At 48.8% G+C, this 17,196-nt stretch overlaps 1 protein-coding gene and 1 long non-coding RNA gene across 2 annotated transcripts in view; one reads left to right on the top strand and one right to left on the bottom strand.

Annotated features, from left to right (window-relative positions):
* ST14 (ST14 transmembrane serine protease matriptase) overlaps positions 1–11,287 on the bottom strand; it is a 41,267-nt gene extending 29,980 nt beyond the window's left edge. Inside the window, exon 1 of the mRNA XM_042959361.1 lies at positions 11,183–11,287. Coding sequence (XP_042815295.1) covers positions 11,183–11,263 — 81 coding nt within the window. The 5' untranslated portion in view covers positions 11,264–11,287. The remainder of the gene's footprint in view (positions 1–11,182) is intronic.
* Positions 11,288–11,669: 382 nt separating this feature from the next.
* Positions 11,670–16,871, top strand: LOC122231399. The gene is made up of 2 exons (XR_006208620.1): positions 11,670–11,758; positions 16,607–16,871. It is a non-coding gene; the product is annotated as an uncharacterized LOC122231399 (long non-coding RNA).
* Positions 16,872–17,196: the final 325 nt, after the last annotated feature.

The following is a 17,196-nucleotide window of genomic DNA, read 5'->3' as shown; positions in this document are numbered from 1 at the left end:
CTCCCTAAACCCTTCTTCCTTTTTGGTGCCCAACCCTCTCACCCTTACCCTTTGACTCTGTCCCTGTCTTCAGCTGCCCCACCAGAAGCAGCTGCTGGGAAATGGGTGAGGCTTCGGGGCCCTAAAGTGGGTCCAGAGCTACCTGTGGATCTGTGACCTCCAAGCCATCTAGGGGAGCAGAAAGCTGACCCACAGCCAACAATTTGTACTGGAGGAAGCAAATCGCAACTCGGCACACCTGGTCAGAGCAGAAAGGAAAGTCCCCAGGGGGCTGACTCAGCCACCGTGGGCGCTCTGTCAGCACAGAAACTCAGTAGGTCTGTAACAGCCAGTATCTGGCTACTGCAGGTTTCATGCTGTGTCCCCTTCCCGACTCCCTGCAACGCCTGGGCCCTTCCTAGTGCACTAGGAAGGCCTCCTGCTCCTGACCAGGGGGACAGAAGAAACCAGGGACCTCTGCACCTGCTCACAGCCCAGAGGCAACTCACCTACCAAACCCATGGAGTCTGCCATCTACTTACATTCTAGGCCTCATCTGTATTCCATGTTTCTGGTCGTTTCCGAAACATTTTTTTAAATGTTAAAATCCATTTCAAATGCAATTTTTTGCAGAGCCTCAAAATAATAAAACAATAAATGGACTGGTTGAAGTAGCCTCAGGACCCAGGGGGTGTCCAGACTACTCCTTGAAACACTGCCCTCAAGGACTGTGACAGGTTTCCAAACCACAGGGTCTCCCTGGGCGGCTGTCAGAAAGGGGCCAAAGCCCGCAGAGGCTCTGGGGATGCCCTGACAGTTCCCAGGGCTCTCACCCCCATCGCCTCCGTGCCTCACAGCTCAGGGAGGGACAAGGGAGGCCACCACAAACATATTCATGATTTCTGTGCATCTTTGTGCATTTTTAATATAGGTTATCTCTAATGCCTACAACTAAGTTTCATTTCCAGATGAGGAAATGCATAAAGGAGGGTCACCCAAAAACCTAGACAGCTATAAAGTGGCAGGCACAATTCCAGACTCCAAAGCCAGTGTTCTCAGGACCCTCTGCTGCTTCTCAGGGGATCAGCGATCACCCCTTCTCCCACAGGGGTACAGATGTGCACACCGAAGTTCAGAGAGTAACTGCCTTAAAGAACACTCTACAAAACTCTACCTGTGACACAACGTGTTTCTAGGGCCCGAGAGGCAAGAAGGCTTGACCAACATTGCATATGGATTCCTACCCCTACAATGCTGGTCTAGGGGTGCTGACTCCCCCCACTCTGACCTTGCCCCCAGCCAGGAAGCCTCCAAATCTGTAAGGAGCCAGGAAGCTGCTCGTATCCTGCCCACTCAGAATGGCTCAGCTCTCCTTTACCACCTACCAAACTCACCTGCCCTTGAAAATGCAGCTCAAGGCTATGCCCCTCCAGGAAACTTTCATAGACCACCTCAATCCACAGCACCTCCTTATGACCTGCACCACCCACTTGGCATCAATGATACCCCATGCCACGCTAAGCAGAACAGGCAGTCTTAGGGAGTCAGGGTAGCCCAGTTTCTTCTTCATACCGTTTCTCTCCCCAGCCCCATGATGCTGCCCAGAGGTAGCACTTGATTGGTGGGTTGGCTGATTGAGGGACTTCTCTTTCCATAGCCACACTTGGGTAGCTTACCCAGGGCAAGCTGGGCTAATCTCCCAGGTGCCAGGGCCCAGGAAAGTTTCCAGATTTGTATCCCAAGGTACCTCCATCCACCCCTGGAAGGGGAGAGAATGCTCTCAGTCCACATCCCAGGATTTTGCTGACAGCACCCCCGCACCTCCTCACCCCTCCCTCACCAAGCACTCTGGTGTCAGCCCTGGCCTGGCCACCCGCTACAGGCAGCCCCACCTAAGTTTGGACTCTCCCAGGCTCTTCCTCTCCTAGTTTTCAAGTACATGTTCCCCCCCCAGGACTCAATACCTTTGTGATTCCAACCTGAGAATTCCATCTCTGTTTCCAGATCACACCGTGGGAGAGAACACCAACAGCAGCCCCCACCCCTCCCCTGGCTCTTTGATCCTCCTGAATCTGCCTGGGCCCCATCCTTATTCTCCTGAGATCCTTTTCTGGCCCCCACCACTGTCACGGGATTCAGGGAGCAGACACATCTGCCAGCAGCAGCACAACCAGAGATTACACCCGAAACTAAACAAGAGGAACAAGCCGATTTCACAGGCTGATTTCACAGGCTGGTGCTTTTTCATTGACCGCATTTTTTTATGGAGATAACTATGTTCACGTGCAGTTGTAAGAAGTAACGTGGAGAGATCCCTTGTACGTACGCTTTGCTCGGTGTCCCCCAACGGTAACATCTTGTGAAACTCCGGTATAATACCACAACTGACCTAGGTTTCTCATTTCACTTGTACTCATTCATGTGCGTATTACGTTCCACATAACTGATCACCAGCGTAGGGACCTATATCCACCTGCACAGTCAACATAATGGCCGGTTCTGTTTCCCACACAAAGATCCCTCCCTCTGCTCTTTTGTAACCGTGCCCACCTCCTCCCTGCCCCCTCCCCAAATGATCTATCCCCATTCTAAAATTGTCCTTTCAAAAATGTTATATAAATGAATCATCCAGGACATAATCTTTTAAGACTGCTGGCTTCTTTCACTCATTAAGATTCCCTGGAGAATCATTTGAGTCACTGCATGCACCGAGAGCGTGTGCTTATTACTGCTGAGTAGTATTCCACGGCACGCAGGCACAACAGTCTGTTTGACTGCTTCTCCATCCACCTTGTGAGGACCAGCAGGAGTGAGTGGAAAAGCCCAAGTCCACCTGCTTCCTGGAGCTGACTAGATCCCAAAGCCTCTGCTCAGGCATGGTAACAGAGCCATAAACCTAAGGGTCAGTGTGGATGAAAGGCCTGGATAAGCAAATGGGAAAGCACAGCCTGACGGTAAGGCACCTGGAGGCCCAAGTCCACATTCAGGAACCAGAATCCCAGTGGCATAAGCAGAGCAGGAAAGAGGTGAAAACTTGGGAGACGGTGTCCTTGGAATCGCATTCCTAGAGCTGGGCCAAATTGTAGATGTCATCCTGCCTCCCATCTTCGCAGGGCCATCCTTTCCGGGGCAGAATAGCACTTTCCTTTAGTGCCAACCTCAGCATCACAATAACCCCTACACGTTAGCATTGCAATAGAGCCGGCCTAATTTCTCCAGCTGGGGGCAGCTCCCCAAATACTCGAAAATACTAGAAATAATCCAAATCGGCAATCAGCAATGGTGCTCTTGGAGTCTGCTCCTAATCTGGGGAAACGTGTTCCACTCAATTATTCAAACAATGTGTTTTCTAAACCTCTGGCTATCTCATTCAACCTCACAGCAATATCCCCATTAAGACACGGTGCCCAGAATTCAACAGCATACTCCAAATGCAGACCAGTGTGGTCTCCACAGGGGCTATTCGTCAATGACATACCTTATCCTGACAGCTCTATTTCCATTAATGCATTCAATTTGCACATACAAATAATAATAAACACATGATGATACATCCACTTGATGAAAGCTTATGCAGCAATCAAAAACGGGTTTTCAAAGAGTAGGAAGTATCATGAAAAAACTCTAATATGCAATGTTAAATGAAAAAAAAAAGTCAAAAAGTTCATATGTACTTTCCATCCCTCTAAACTCAACTCAGGTGTCTCCCTGAGAGATTCCCAAGGAGGGGTTCTCCCCGTGGGTTTTAGTCAGGTGACTAAACTCAGTCCCAAGGGTTCGCCAGCACCCTGTGCACCCCCGGTCCCAGCCTTGTCTCAAGGTCAACCAACTGCTCCTTAAGGATGGAGAAATGGGGCTGTCTTGTTCCACAATCCCAGCATGGGTTAATAAATTTTGATGCATTAACTGATTACAACCATGGCTTTAGCTACAGAATTGGAATTACATTATGATTCTATTCTGGGGAAAATACATGTCACATATATTAACATCCACATAAATATTAGTCTATGCATTAAAGACTGTAAGAGAATATAAGCCAAACTATTCAGAGGGGTTATAAAACCCAGAGGAAAGAATTTCAGAGGAATTTCACTTTCTACTTTGCATATTTTGCTATTGCTTGATTTAAAAAAAAACAAAAAACAAAAAACAAAAACCTTCCTTGTATTTAGAAAAGCAACTTAGAAAAAAAAGCAACTTTTGTATTTAGAAAAAAAGCAACTTTTTTTTTTTTTTAGAAAGATGCATAGGCAATACCAAATTATTAAAATGCCTCTCTAGGGTACTTTCCCTCATTTTTTAATCCTTGAAATATGTATATATTAGCTTTTTAAATAATAATTTTAAAAGGTATCACCAAACAAAAATATGAAGGAGCAATTTACTGTACATTTTAGGGAACCACAGAACATGCCTGGGTTTTACTGAGCTTGCCACTGACTCAAAATATTGGATTTATTTTGGTGCCCTGCTTCTTCCTTCTCACTCTCCTCACATCTCAACTGCGGGAGGGAGGTGGTTTTTGTTTCCACTGTTAGGGTGGTCACTAAGCACAGCACTTAACTCCTAACACAGATCAACATAATTCTGTTCCTGCTACCCCATCACGTTGGCTGTCCAGCTCCTTCTGACTCAGAATTAAGTCATTCGAGGTATCGGCCTTCCCCTCCCAGAAGAGTGTCATTTACAAAACTGATAAGCAAATGCTCCAAGACCTCAACAGAGTTGTTAGTAAACAAGAAATGGCACAGAACCGAGGAGGGAGTTAGGAAGAGACCCCAGGCCCCTGCACAGTGACATGGATCCATGCATGGACCCTCTTAGGCACAGTCAACCAACCTACTGGGACCCCACTGCTCACCAGCCCCCAGGCCTCCACCACGCCAAGCAGATAAAAGGCTGATACAGCAATTCCCCAGGACACAAACTGTGTGTGCACAAGGAACTAGATAAAACATATGCATAAGGTAAGGCGTGGAAAGAAGCGTGAAGAATGTAAACAACCCTATTTGTGGGCTTAGGTAGGTGAATCTTTCCTTTTTTTATTTTAAAATTGCCTTTATGATTTTTAATCATGTGTATAATAAATAAAGCTACATTTTGTTCAAAGCCTTGTTGAAATCACATCTCCAGCCAGTCTCCTGGTCTACCAGATGAGTAACCTCATCAAAAGGGGAAACCAGACGAGTTTGGTGTGAGAGGTTTCCGTGGATCTGTGTTGGCGCCTGGTGCTCACCACTCTGGTTAATGACGTGTTCCAGTACTTTGCTGGGGATATGCATCAATGACCATCATCTTTGTAATACAACTGTATAATGGCTTGGCAGTTAAGATGTAGGCTTTGAAGTCACATAGATCTAGGTTTGAACCCTTGTTCTATCTCTAATTGCCTTTGGGTCATTATGCATACCTTTTGAGCCTCAGTATTCTCAGCTTTAAACTGGGCGGTTTTATTCACAGAGTTGCTGTGTGGATAGAGAAAGATACTGAATTGAAATACACATATTTAGTGAGGGTAGAAACAGTCGTGATCATATTCTTTACCTTTTCACGATCCTCACTATCTCAGAGACACCAGGGATTCAAGATTTTGACCAGTTTGCCACCTATCACAAGAATTCTAAAGATTTTGTTGCCAAGCCTGGACAGAATAAGCAAACTCAGAAAATATGAGATTCCAAGACAGCAATTTTAGTAGACACCTGTGTCTAGAAAACTTCTTACAAAGAAAAAGAGGCAATTACTATCCATGAACTCTGAACAAACCCCAAATACGTTTCTGAACAAACCCCAAGTACCTTCTCACCACTGCCAGCCAGAGTGAGAGTTCTCGGAGAAGCCCAGAAGTTCCCATTCCTGTCTACTAATCAGCCGTTATAATTTTGGTAAGTCCCCAGCACCTCAGAAACATCCTAAGAAGCAAAACCCAGTTTCTTATCCAAACCAAACTCCTTCTCACCCTTAGTAATCCATCCCACCCTAAGCACACTGGACTGACAGCCGTCCTACACTCTGGAGGCCCAAGCAGAATAGAGCAGAGCCAGACTACCTGGCTTCAAATTCCAGTCCCACTACTGTTTCACTCTGTGACCTTAGGCAAGTTGCTTAGCCTCTCTGTGCTTCATTTTCCTCACCTATAAAAGGGTAATAATAACACTGAGAGGTATAATACACGGTATATGATCAACAAATGCTAGCAATGATCTCAACACTCCAGTAGCATATGCACAATGTCAGAAGCAACATCTTTGGGCCCTGGGCCCAGTGGCTCTGTCACACTGTCTTCTTCTAAGAACAGACTTTCTCTCTTAGGAGAGACATGAGCCAACCATCTGGTCAGAACCAGAAGCCCAAGAAGGAAGTGACACCAGGGGAACTCCAGCATCACAGTGGCCACCGGCCACCAGCCACAGGGCAGGCAGCCACACCCCCCAGGGTGCAGCGTGACAGGCCCAGGTCAGGGAGGCTGTGTTGACATGGCATCGTCACCACCAACAAGCCGGCTCTGGGCAGATCCACCCGCGGAGGGTCCTCACAGGTTTACACAACTTAGGCTTCAGACACAGGCAGCTACCGAGCTAGGATTGTCTTCTCTGCCTCAGTTTTCCCATCCCCTAAGTGAGGCCATGAAGGTCCAGGTCTTCCCAGGACTGAGGTGCCGGGAAGCACCCTGGGATAGGCAGGCTGCCTGGGAGGTGAGTCCCCACCTAAAGAACTGCCCACCTCCCCTGCTGTGCCCTCACCTGCTGCACACACTGTCATGGCATATGGGCATCCCAGACAGCCCCAGTACCTGCTTAAGAGAACCTAGAAGAAGTAAGTTTTTTAAAGTTTCGTTCTGTATGGGAGGGAGGAAGACAGGGATGAGGAGTCAGTCATAGGTCGTAGGCACACATTTCTTTTCCGTAAAAGGATCTTTCTCATAGAAGCTGCATAAAGGGTGGTCTCATTTCCCAGCTCCTCCCAAAGAGATTCCCTGTGTTCAGCGGGACAGGCCAGCACTTCTGGGAGGCCAGTGCCCTGCTGACAACCTTAGTTCTCAGCCTCTGCACACTCCTCCTACCAATACTACATCACCTTCTTGTTGTCTCCAGGCTGTTTCCAACTCAGAAATCCAGGGAGAAGATATTTGCAAACACATATCAAATAAAGGGTTAGTATCCAAAATCTACAAAGAACTTATCAAACTCAACACCCAAAAAACAAATAATCCAGTGAAGAAATGGGCAAAAGACATGAATAGACACTTCTGCAAAGAAGACATCCAGATGGCCAACCAACACATGAGAAAATGCTCCACATCACTCATCATCAGGGAAATACAAATGAAAACCACAATGAGATACCACCTCACACCTGTCAGAATGGCTAACATTAACAACTCAGGCAACAATAGATGTTGGCAAGGATGCGGAGAAAGAGATCTCTTTTGCATTGTTGGTGGGAATGCAAGCTGGTGCAGCCACTCTGGAAAACAGTATGGAGGTTCCTCAAAAAACTAAAAATAGAACTACCCTACAACCCAGCAATTGCACTACTAGGCATTTATCCAAGGGACACAGGTGTGCTGTTTCGAAGGGACACATGCACCCCCATGTTTATACCAGCACTATCAACAATAGCCCAAGTATGGAAAGAGCCCAAATGTCCATCGACGGATGAATGGATAAAGAAGATTTGGTATATATATATATATATAATGTATACACACACACACACAATGGAGTATTACTCGGCAATCAAAAAGAATGAAATATTGCCATTTGCAACTACGTGGATGGAACTGGAGGGTATTATGCTAAGTGAAATTAGTCAGAGAAAGACAAATATCATATGACTTCACTCATATGAGCACTTTAAGACACAGAACAGATGAACACAAGGGAAGGGAAGCAAAAATAATATAAAAACAGGGAGGGGGACAAAACAGAAGAGACTCTTAAATATGGAGAACAAACAGAGGGTTACTGGAGGGGTTGTGGGAGGGGGGATGGGCTAAGTGGGTAAGGGGTATTAAGGAATCTACTCCTGAAATCATTGTTGCACTATGTGCTAACTTGGATGTAAATTTAAAAAATAAAATAAAATAAAATACTAAATTAAAAAAAGAAAGAAATCAAAACTGTGTGATCTATACACCAGGCTGCAACTTACAAAGGGCTTTCATGTAAAGTATCCCTGTTAATTCTTGCAACAAACCTGTAACACATATGTCATCCCCATTTTATAGCCACAGAAACTGAGGCTCAGATTAGGTAACATCTGAGATCACCCACCAGAAAAGCGGAGGCACCAGGTCTTAGCTCCGTGGTGGACACTCTGGAACTCACAGATGGCCTCAGGTCCCAATTCCCCTACCCTGACCCTTCAAGCCTGGATTAGCTGTTTCCTAGGTGCCCACCCTGGGTTTCTCTGGAATCCAGTACTTATCATACACACAGAAGTTAACCCCCCGCCCCATATTCCACACTATACTGGGTATTCCTTGAAGGCAGGGGCTATAGGACTAGGATCTTTCTCAAATGTCATTGTCCAGTACCTGGCACATGCTCAGTAGGTAGGTATGTAATAAATATTTGTTACATAGATGAGTGAATGTTTGACCAGTTACCAGAGATGACTCTGAATAGCCCCCACACCTGATTTCCCAGTCCTGGTCTCCATATGCCTGGGGGATATTGACTCCTACCCAGGGCAATCTTGACTTGAGAAGGAACCAATGGAGCTCAAAGTACTTTTATAGCTCCATCAAATAGGGCCCAGACACTCAAGGGCCCAGACACTCACAACAAGGGCCCAGAAACTCAGTGAGGCGGGCTTCCCAGTTCTCACTGGTGGCCATAATAATTGGCATCTGTACATCTGCTCTCATGGAGGGAGGGCTCACACGATCCCCAAACACCATGTGCACATCAGGGCCCCAGAGACAGTAGGGAACACTGAGGTGGCCACTTCCTACTTACTGGGAACAGGGTTGGGTAAGCAGGGGCCAGAGTCATCAGCCTTGGGAAGGATGCAGTCACATACAAGAATTTTAAGACCGACCCTATTCCATCCGTGCAGGAATGGGAATGCCAGAACATGGAACTCGGAAACAATAGTCCCCAGGTGGGGCTCAGCATGACCCAGCCAGGCAAATCCTGGGGCAGAAGCTGCACCTCCTGGTCAGGGAACAGGTCAAGGCAGAGTCTGCAGACCCTGACTGCAAACACTGCAGGGTGATCCAGAGAGTGAGCTTTCTGCTAAGGCATGGAATGGGAAGGAATATTCAATGACTTCCTGGAGAAACAGAAATGAGCTTTGGGCACAGCAAGCTACTTTCTTCAGGGCACACTGCACCACATCTAACTTTTGCACAGCTCTCTTAGCATGGCTTTCAAGACTGTAATTTCCTTAAGGAAACAATCATATCTTATTTTGTCTTTGAGAACCTTCCATCCCTCCTAGTGCCCAGCCCGGGACTAGGTACAGAGGTGGTTCAATGGAGCTCAGCAGGAGAAAAGACAGAAAGGGTGACCCGCATGAAGAAAAGTCACAGAATCAGAGGTGGAAGGAAGAACCCAATGGAATAGAGAATGCATGAGCTTCACAGAAGATGAGAAAATGAGCAAGGGCTTGCATGGGACAAGAGAAAGCCAGCTGACAGGAGTGTGGGGATGAGCCCAGGCCCAGCCCCCGGTAGGGGAGGGGGTGTGGGCAGAGAGGCAGCACAGAGGAAGACTGCAGAATCCCACAAAGGGAAGTTGGGGGGGTGGGTGGGAACAAGCCTGCCCTGAAATAACAAATACCAAACAGCAGGCCCTCTGCTGAGGAGGCAGGAGTCTAGAGCCCCAATGGGCAATTATCAACAATTCGTAATTATCAAGGATTCGTAAACATGGCAGTTACAGAAAGGAAAACAGAAGGCATACATCTGGGGAACCTGCCTTGAGCAGGGAGCCTCCGCAGGAACACAGGCCCAGGCCTCCAGGCTGGCTGCCCTATCCATGTTTCCTTCCACATAGGAAGTGAAAAATGGAGAAAACAAGAGTGCCCAAGCCCAGCTGCTATCTGTGGTCCAGCTAGCCACAGCAGCCCCAGAATCTGGTCTTAAGTCAAGATGCTGCTTGGAGAAAAGGAACTGATTTCAGAGAGCTACAAAATCTGGCCTATGTGAAGCAATGGCGCAACCTGAGGCAGCAGATGTTACAGGACCAGGAGAGTAGAAAGAGTGCGGGCCATGCAGAGCCACCCCTCACCTGCATGAGGGAGAAAGCTCCCTCACAATACGCCCCCACCCCCAGCACCCACCCAGCGCCAGCCATGACCTGGGCTTCTCTGGCATTTCAGGGAAACCCAGGGTCCCAGCTGGACAGAGGCAGAGGTACGGTTGCTAGTCCTGCCTGGGCACTGCCACTAGGTGTGTCCATCAATAAAGCACCAACCCATCCCCAACTCTTACATCAAGGTTTAAGGTCCCCGGTGATTTTGTCTGCCAAACAAGAGCTTCCTGCTTGGGCATCTTCCAAAAGGCTCAAGACACATGTTCTTACATCCCTTCTCACAAAATCACCTTCCCAAAGGGCTTCATACCCTCTTAGAGAAGGCCAGACAAGTCCAACCCTGGGGTCCTTAGCACCAGGCTCTATGGCACTCAGAGCTCTGGTCTCCCAGTAGCCCTCTGCAAAGGTCGCAAAATGCCCTCTGACCAGGAAGGAAAACAACGAACTCCCGCAGCGACCAAGGATGGCTATGACCCCAAGGCCCCCTGGAAACCATCCTTGCTCAGCCCAAATCACCACACTCCGGGCCTCCGCCCCTGGTCCTTTCCAGATGTGCACTAAGAGTGCGGAGTTAATGGAGGGACCGAGATGGAGCCCTTTTCTCGGGTCAGGGAAAGGACCGAGTGGGCAGGAAGGCTGGAGGAGAGACTCGGAGTCTCCAAGGACCCGAGGGTTGCCGCCTCCACCTGGGCCGCCTCCACCTGGGCTGGCGCGCGGCAGGGCTGGTACCAAAGGTCCGCCAGGCACCCGCCAAACAGGAAATTCCACCTGTCGGGCCGGCCAGCGCCCGGGCCACAAATGGGCAATGGAGCGGTTCCCTTTGCCAAGACAAAGCGCCCGGGCCCTCGGCGCCCGCTCCCGTCGCCCCGCTCCCGGCCACACTGGTGGCTTCCCGGGCCCCGACGATGCCCGCAAAGCCCGCCGCGCCCCTCGCCAACCTGAGGCCGCGAGCTGTACTTGAGTCCTGCGCCGAGGTCCTTGGAACCCCCTCCGCCCTTGCGTGCCCGATTGCTCTTCATGGTACCAGCGGTCGGTCGCGGGTCTCAGAGGCGTGGTCCCCGCGGGCGGCTGGCTCCCATCGCCGTCGGGGCGCTAGGGGCGCGAAGGGCGCGGGGCGCACAGGGGCGCACCGGGGCGCTAGGAGCGCGGGGGACACGGGGGGCGCGGGGCGTGCCGAGTTCCGGTAGCAACCCCGCGTGCTGGCAGCCGGCGGTCGCTCTCGCCCTCACTCTTCCTGTCCCAGGCAGGTAGTTTCAGGGTGTGGCCTCCCCGGGGCCCGCCCCGCCGTCCGTCCGCCTCGCCGGCGCACCTTTCCCAGGCCCCGCCGCCCCCTCGTCGGTTCCCGCCCCGCGCGGAGCCCCGCTCTGCCTCCTCCCCTCGGGGCCTGCCTCCTCCTCTCGGGGCGAAGGGAAACACAAGGCCACGGGCGGGGAGATGAGGGACAAGTAAGACCCGGAGACCTGCGCGGTGGTGGCCATGAGCATTAACTGTGCCCCGCGCTTACTGGGCCCTCGGTGAGTACCTAACAGCAACAAAAATGAGTTCACCCCGCTCTCTCCCTCTCCTAGAGGTGGCCCTTTGCGCTGGGGGATGACCCTTCCATCCGCCTCCTGGATGCCACCCATGGTTTCTTTCCCTCCCTCTTGCGTCTTCAATCCCTCTCCACCTTGCTAAATGACCAGGTCTCAATTATAACCCTTCCAAACCAGACAAACACCGGAACCGCCCCTTGACCCAGCCTCCCCTCCAGCCACTGCTCTCCTGCCCCGTGGCTTGTTGCTACCTGTCCCCCACTGCTAGGAGGCCCTTGCTGTCGTTCGTGTCCACCTTTCCCTGGGTGGGTGACCAAAGACTCCAGCTGCTCCACCAAACGCCATCTTACCTGTCCCCAGCATCCTGCACCTGTTTGCAGCAGCCAGTACTGATTGATTCCATCCTCAAATGTTCACCTTCCCTGGTTCTACTTTCTGACCTCTAAATGTCAAGGTTCCCAAAGTAATCTCTTCAGCCTCCCCCCTTTTTTCTCTACACTTTCTTGACGACTCATCTCATCTTATGGCTTCAAATAGGTAAATCTGCCTTCCTCTTACTGACATCAGAAAGAGTCCCAATTCTGCATTAATAATTGCTGGGCGGGGGGTGGGGGAGTGGGCGCCTGGGCGGCTCAGTCCGTTAAGCATCTGACTTCAGCTCAGGTCATGATCTCACAGTGAGTTCAGAGCCCTACATCCGCCTCTGTGCTGATAGCCCAGAACCTGGAGCCTGCTTTGGATTCTGTGTCTCCCCCGCCCCCTCTCTTTGCCCCTCCCCTGCTTGTTCTCTCTCTCTCTCTCTCTCTCTCTCTCTCTCTCTGGAATAATAAATACATAAACTTAAAAAAAAAGACTTTAAACAGTAATAATTGCTTGAGAACTTCTCCATTTGTGCTCTACTGGTATTACATAATCAACAAATATTATCGAGCACATATTATATGCTAACTACTGTTATAGGTGCTGGGAAACAAAAGTAAAATAAAAATTCCCACTGTGCAAACAACAAACCCCAAACTTCCTTTCCAGACTTGACCATCTTCCACTCTTTCTCTAGCTGTAACAGTGGTCTCCTAGGCTCAAAATCTTGGACTTATCTTTCACTGTCCACCCTCTTATACCTTGTATCTAATTAGTTCCAAATCCGGTGAAGTCTTTCTCTCAAGTTGCTTATATGTATAGCTCTTTTCTTTCCTACCCCTTTAGAAGACCCCTTGGAAGCAAACCTTTATCACCCTTTTCCTGGATTTACATAAGAGCAAATGGATCTCCTGTCTCCAGTTTGCCATCCTCTGATCCCTCCTGTAAGTTACTCTTCCTTTTTTAAGTTTAATTTATTTATTTTAAGAGAGAGAGAGCTGGGGAGAGGCAGAGAGAGAGAGAGAGAGAGAGAGAGAGAGAGAGTCCCAAGCAAGCTCCACATTGCCAGCACAGAGCCCAGTGCAGCACTTGAACCCATGAACCGTGAGATCATGACCTGAGCCAAAATCTAGAGTTGGACGCTTAACTGACTGAGCCACCCAGGAGCCCCTCAAGTTACTCTTCCGAAGCCACAGCTTCTGTAGAACGTTCAGTGTCTCCTGGATCAAATCCAGCCTCCTTAGCATGGCTTTCACAGTGTGACCTGTCTTCCTTTGCAAGCTTGCTTCCCAGCATTCCTGTTTGGACCCTGTCCCTGAAACCAGACTTTCCGACATGTGCAGCTTTCCTAAAGGCCCTTGTGCACTGACAAGCCCTTCTCCTTCACACTCGTCTCTGCACATTGGGACAAAGTCTCCCACGGTAGTCATGAGTGTGTTGTCGTTATTCACTGAGGGCTTTTAGCGTTCTGCCTTCTGGGCACAGGCGAGGATTGCACTCCTTCCACTTTGAAGTTAGGTGTGGTCATATGGCTCGCTGTGAACGAGGAAATGTTAAACAATAAACACCACTTCCAGGTAGGGGCCTAAGGAAGTAATACGCACTCCCAAGCTCTCTTCCCCAGTGAGGTACTTGTACAGACAAAACCTCCATCTCCCTGTGATCCTAAGGGGCTGCAGTGGGCGGAGACTCTTGCAGATGCCATGAGCACTGGCTATGAAGCATGAGTGAGAAGTCAGCTTCCAGGACGTGAAGCCACTGAGAGTTCACGGTCATTCAACATTGCGGCAAACCTAGCCCATCCTGATATATTACCTCCTCCATGAGATCTTCTTTCCCTCTAAACCAGAAGTACATCTGCTTGTACCTTTATCATGGGATTTGTCACCTGTTTTTTTTTTTTTTTTTTTTGCATTTCTGCCAGTGTCTCACTCAACTTTGAGTCCTCAGAGCATAGAACACTAGCAAAATAATTCGTGTCAATTTAATAAAGGAAAATAAGTCTGCCGTTGCCTATAGAAAGCATTCCAAAGCTAAAGAGAAGCTATCAAAAATAATTTTCTGCACAGTAGGACAAAGTCACCGACAGTACATTGTAGGCACTACCATTACCAATGACATGATACCCTTCAGTTAGTGTGGGTGATTGAAAGTAAGCCAGATCCAAGGTAACAACAACGAGATAGGGCTCGTGGCACTAAAACATGCTGTTCTGCTGAAAAAGGAGTGTCTCCTATCGTCTTCTAGGTTCCTAGAGCATCATCTCTTATCCCACAGAGCTAATAAATGCCTTGCACACAGAAGGCACTTAGTGCTATTGGACGCAATACGTATGCAGGGCATTTACTGTGATTCCAGATTAAGAGGAAAAGATTCAGACGGAGACCATTCTCTACGATCACTGTGTCAGGCCCATTTACATTAAACCAATTTGGTTTAATCCTCGTAAAATTGTATTATGTGAGATAAGTACTTTTATTCCTAAATTGTAAGTGAAGAAAGCCATGGGCATGCAGCCTAAAGGATGTAGCCAGGTTCTCACACTCTTAAGGGGTAAACCCAGACTCAAACCCACATTTCAGCATGAGGCCCATGTCATTTCTTTGCGGCAAAGACCGACTCATGCAGCCTCCATCGTCCCCTGCTTGCTCCAAACACCCCCACTCCAAAGCTGTCAGCCATCTGAGGATAAGCCTTTCTCACCCTGACCCCAGGACTCTGTCTGCTGGGGAAGGCAGGGCTGTGTCACTGGGACCCCCTTCAAAGACCTCCCCAATTAGCCCAATGCCCTTGGGGCCAGAGCCATGCAGAGCTTGTACAAGTATGGACCTGACTACAGGCCAAAAAACAGGCTTCAGCTGATGATAACACGGGAGAGAGGGGGGCCACTTTGGGTAGACCCAGCCCCAGTTTAAAATCCCAGAGCTCTGTCACTGTCCAAGATGGCGAGAACAGGGGGGTGGGTGGCAGACCCAGCTGAAGCAGATTGTGCCAGGCCAGCAGGCTAGTCTCACTTCTGCCAGGAGAAGTCTGACAAGAGGTGTGGGGTGTGGGGGAGGATTGGAATGAAGGGGTGGAGCAGAGTGAACGACTTACGGATACAGATGGATACATCTGTGAATGTATCCACACCTTCTGGAACAAAGGGGTTTATGGTGCTGGCACTAGCCCCACTTTTGCTTTTGTGCTGCTGCTGCTCTACCACTTCCCTGTCAAGGTAAAAATGCAAGGTATAAATATGAGTTGTTTGGTAGCCCCAAGGTGATTCAGCCTTCTCCCTGCCTGATTACTTCACCCTGCCCCACCTTTTCCCCTTGTCCTGCAGAAATCCAAATTAAGCTAAAATATCACCCAGTGGAACTTTCTCCAGGCATATTAACCTCAGTGCTCCCAGAAATTGGTATGCTCCTCAATCAGAGCTTACGTTACAGGGCATTTGATTGTGCTGATCCACATAAGAGCTGTTTAATGTTGTTGCAAGAGGGGCGCCTGGGTGGCTCAGCTGGTTAAGCATCTGACTCTTGATCTCATGGTTCATGAGAGTGAGCCCCACGTCAGGCTCTGCACAGACAGCATGAAGTCTGCTTGGGATTCTCTCTTTCCCTCTCTCTGTCTCTCCCCTCCCCTGCTCGCTCACTCTCTCCCTCTCAAAACAAATAAATAAACTTTAAAAAAAAGAAAAAAAAGCTGCAAGAAACGAGTGAGGACAGCCCATGAAGCTGATGAGAATATCAGTATATCATCCCCTGCTCAGGCTTCTGCTCTTGTGTTTCTCCATTTATAGTGCAGGAATAAAAGTATTTAGTTTATATATCCTAATTTTATGAGAAGGAAACCAAATGGGTTTAATGTAATGATGTATAGTTAATTTGCTCCTCTGTCACATTCAGCACTCAGGAAGTTGACGTGACACAGTGATCAATTGTAGAGAAGGGTCTTGGCCCACGTTTCTTCCTCTTGATCTGGAATTACATTAAATGCACTTCAGGTGTATTGCATTCAGAGAATAGCACTGAGTGCCTTCTGTGTGCAAGGCATTTCTTAGCTCCATAAGACCAGCAGTGATGCTCTAGGAACCCTTCTTTCCTAGCGGGACAGCAGGTTTTATTTTATTTTTGTAGGTGAGCTGTAGGCCCAGCATGGGGCTTGAACTCATGACCCTGAGATCAGGAGTCACATGCTCTACTGACTGAGCCAGGCACCTCCACCAGGCTTGAATACCATGAGTCCCATCTCACTTAGGTTACTATGGATCCAGCCATCTTAGCAAGTGGCTTCATCATCCACTTGGTCAAAACAGTTCAAAAGACTTCACTGACTTCTTTTCCCTTATCCTACTCACAAACAACAAGGAACAAACAAATCCCGTCTGGTATAGTCCGCTCCAGCTGGGTTTGCGCCCTGTTCTCAAGGTCTTGGACAGTTCCACCTCCAAAGTATATTTGAAATCTATCTATTCCTCTTTTCCAGTGCTGTGTCCTTCTTCCAAGCCACCATCATCTCTCATCTCCTCCCTGGACCGCACCCCAACCACCTCCTGAAGCCCTGCCTTCTTCCCCTCGGCTCCTCTCTGATCCGATCTGCTGTGATTACAGTGCAAGATCCCGGGCGCTACATCACTGCCCTCTCAGAACACAAACTCCTGAAGGCAAGGAGCAGTGTCTGTTGATTTCTCCACCTCACAAAAAGTGTTTGTTAAAATATTTAAAACCTAAATGAATAAGTGAAAATGTAAGTAAATGTTTCCGGTTTTCTGTTAGCACTTAAACAGCATCAAACAAGTACACAGTTTACTGGATTATTCTACAGCAACACCCTAGTCATCGCCACCCGTGAGAGGAACCGGAACCTGTCAACACCAGCCCGCCCCCGGGCCCTCTGTGCGCCTGTCCCATAAATAACCCCTGTGCCCCAACCCCCCACTAGGAGCGGCCACAATGTTAACATCTGAGGTGACTATTTTCTGATTTTTCTTTCTATGGCTTTATCATCCAGGCCTGAAGCACTACACACTTCAGTTTAGCTTTGGCCTGTTCCTTGTCTCTTTTATTTATTTATTT

The sequence above is a fragment of the Panthera tigris genome, chromosome D1 (assembly GCF_018350195.1).
Source record: "Panthera tigris isolate Pti1 chromosome D1, P.tigris_Pti1_mat1.1, whole genome shotgun sequence".
NCBI classification, from domain to species: Eukaryota; Metazoa; Chordata; class Mammalia; order Carnivora; family Felidae; genus Panthera; species Panthera tigris.
The sequence above is the reverse complement of the archived record's forward strand: the minus strand, read 5'-3'. Positions and strand labels throughout refer to the sequence as shown.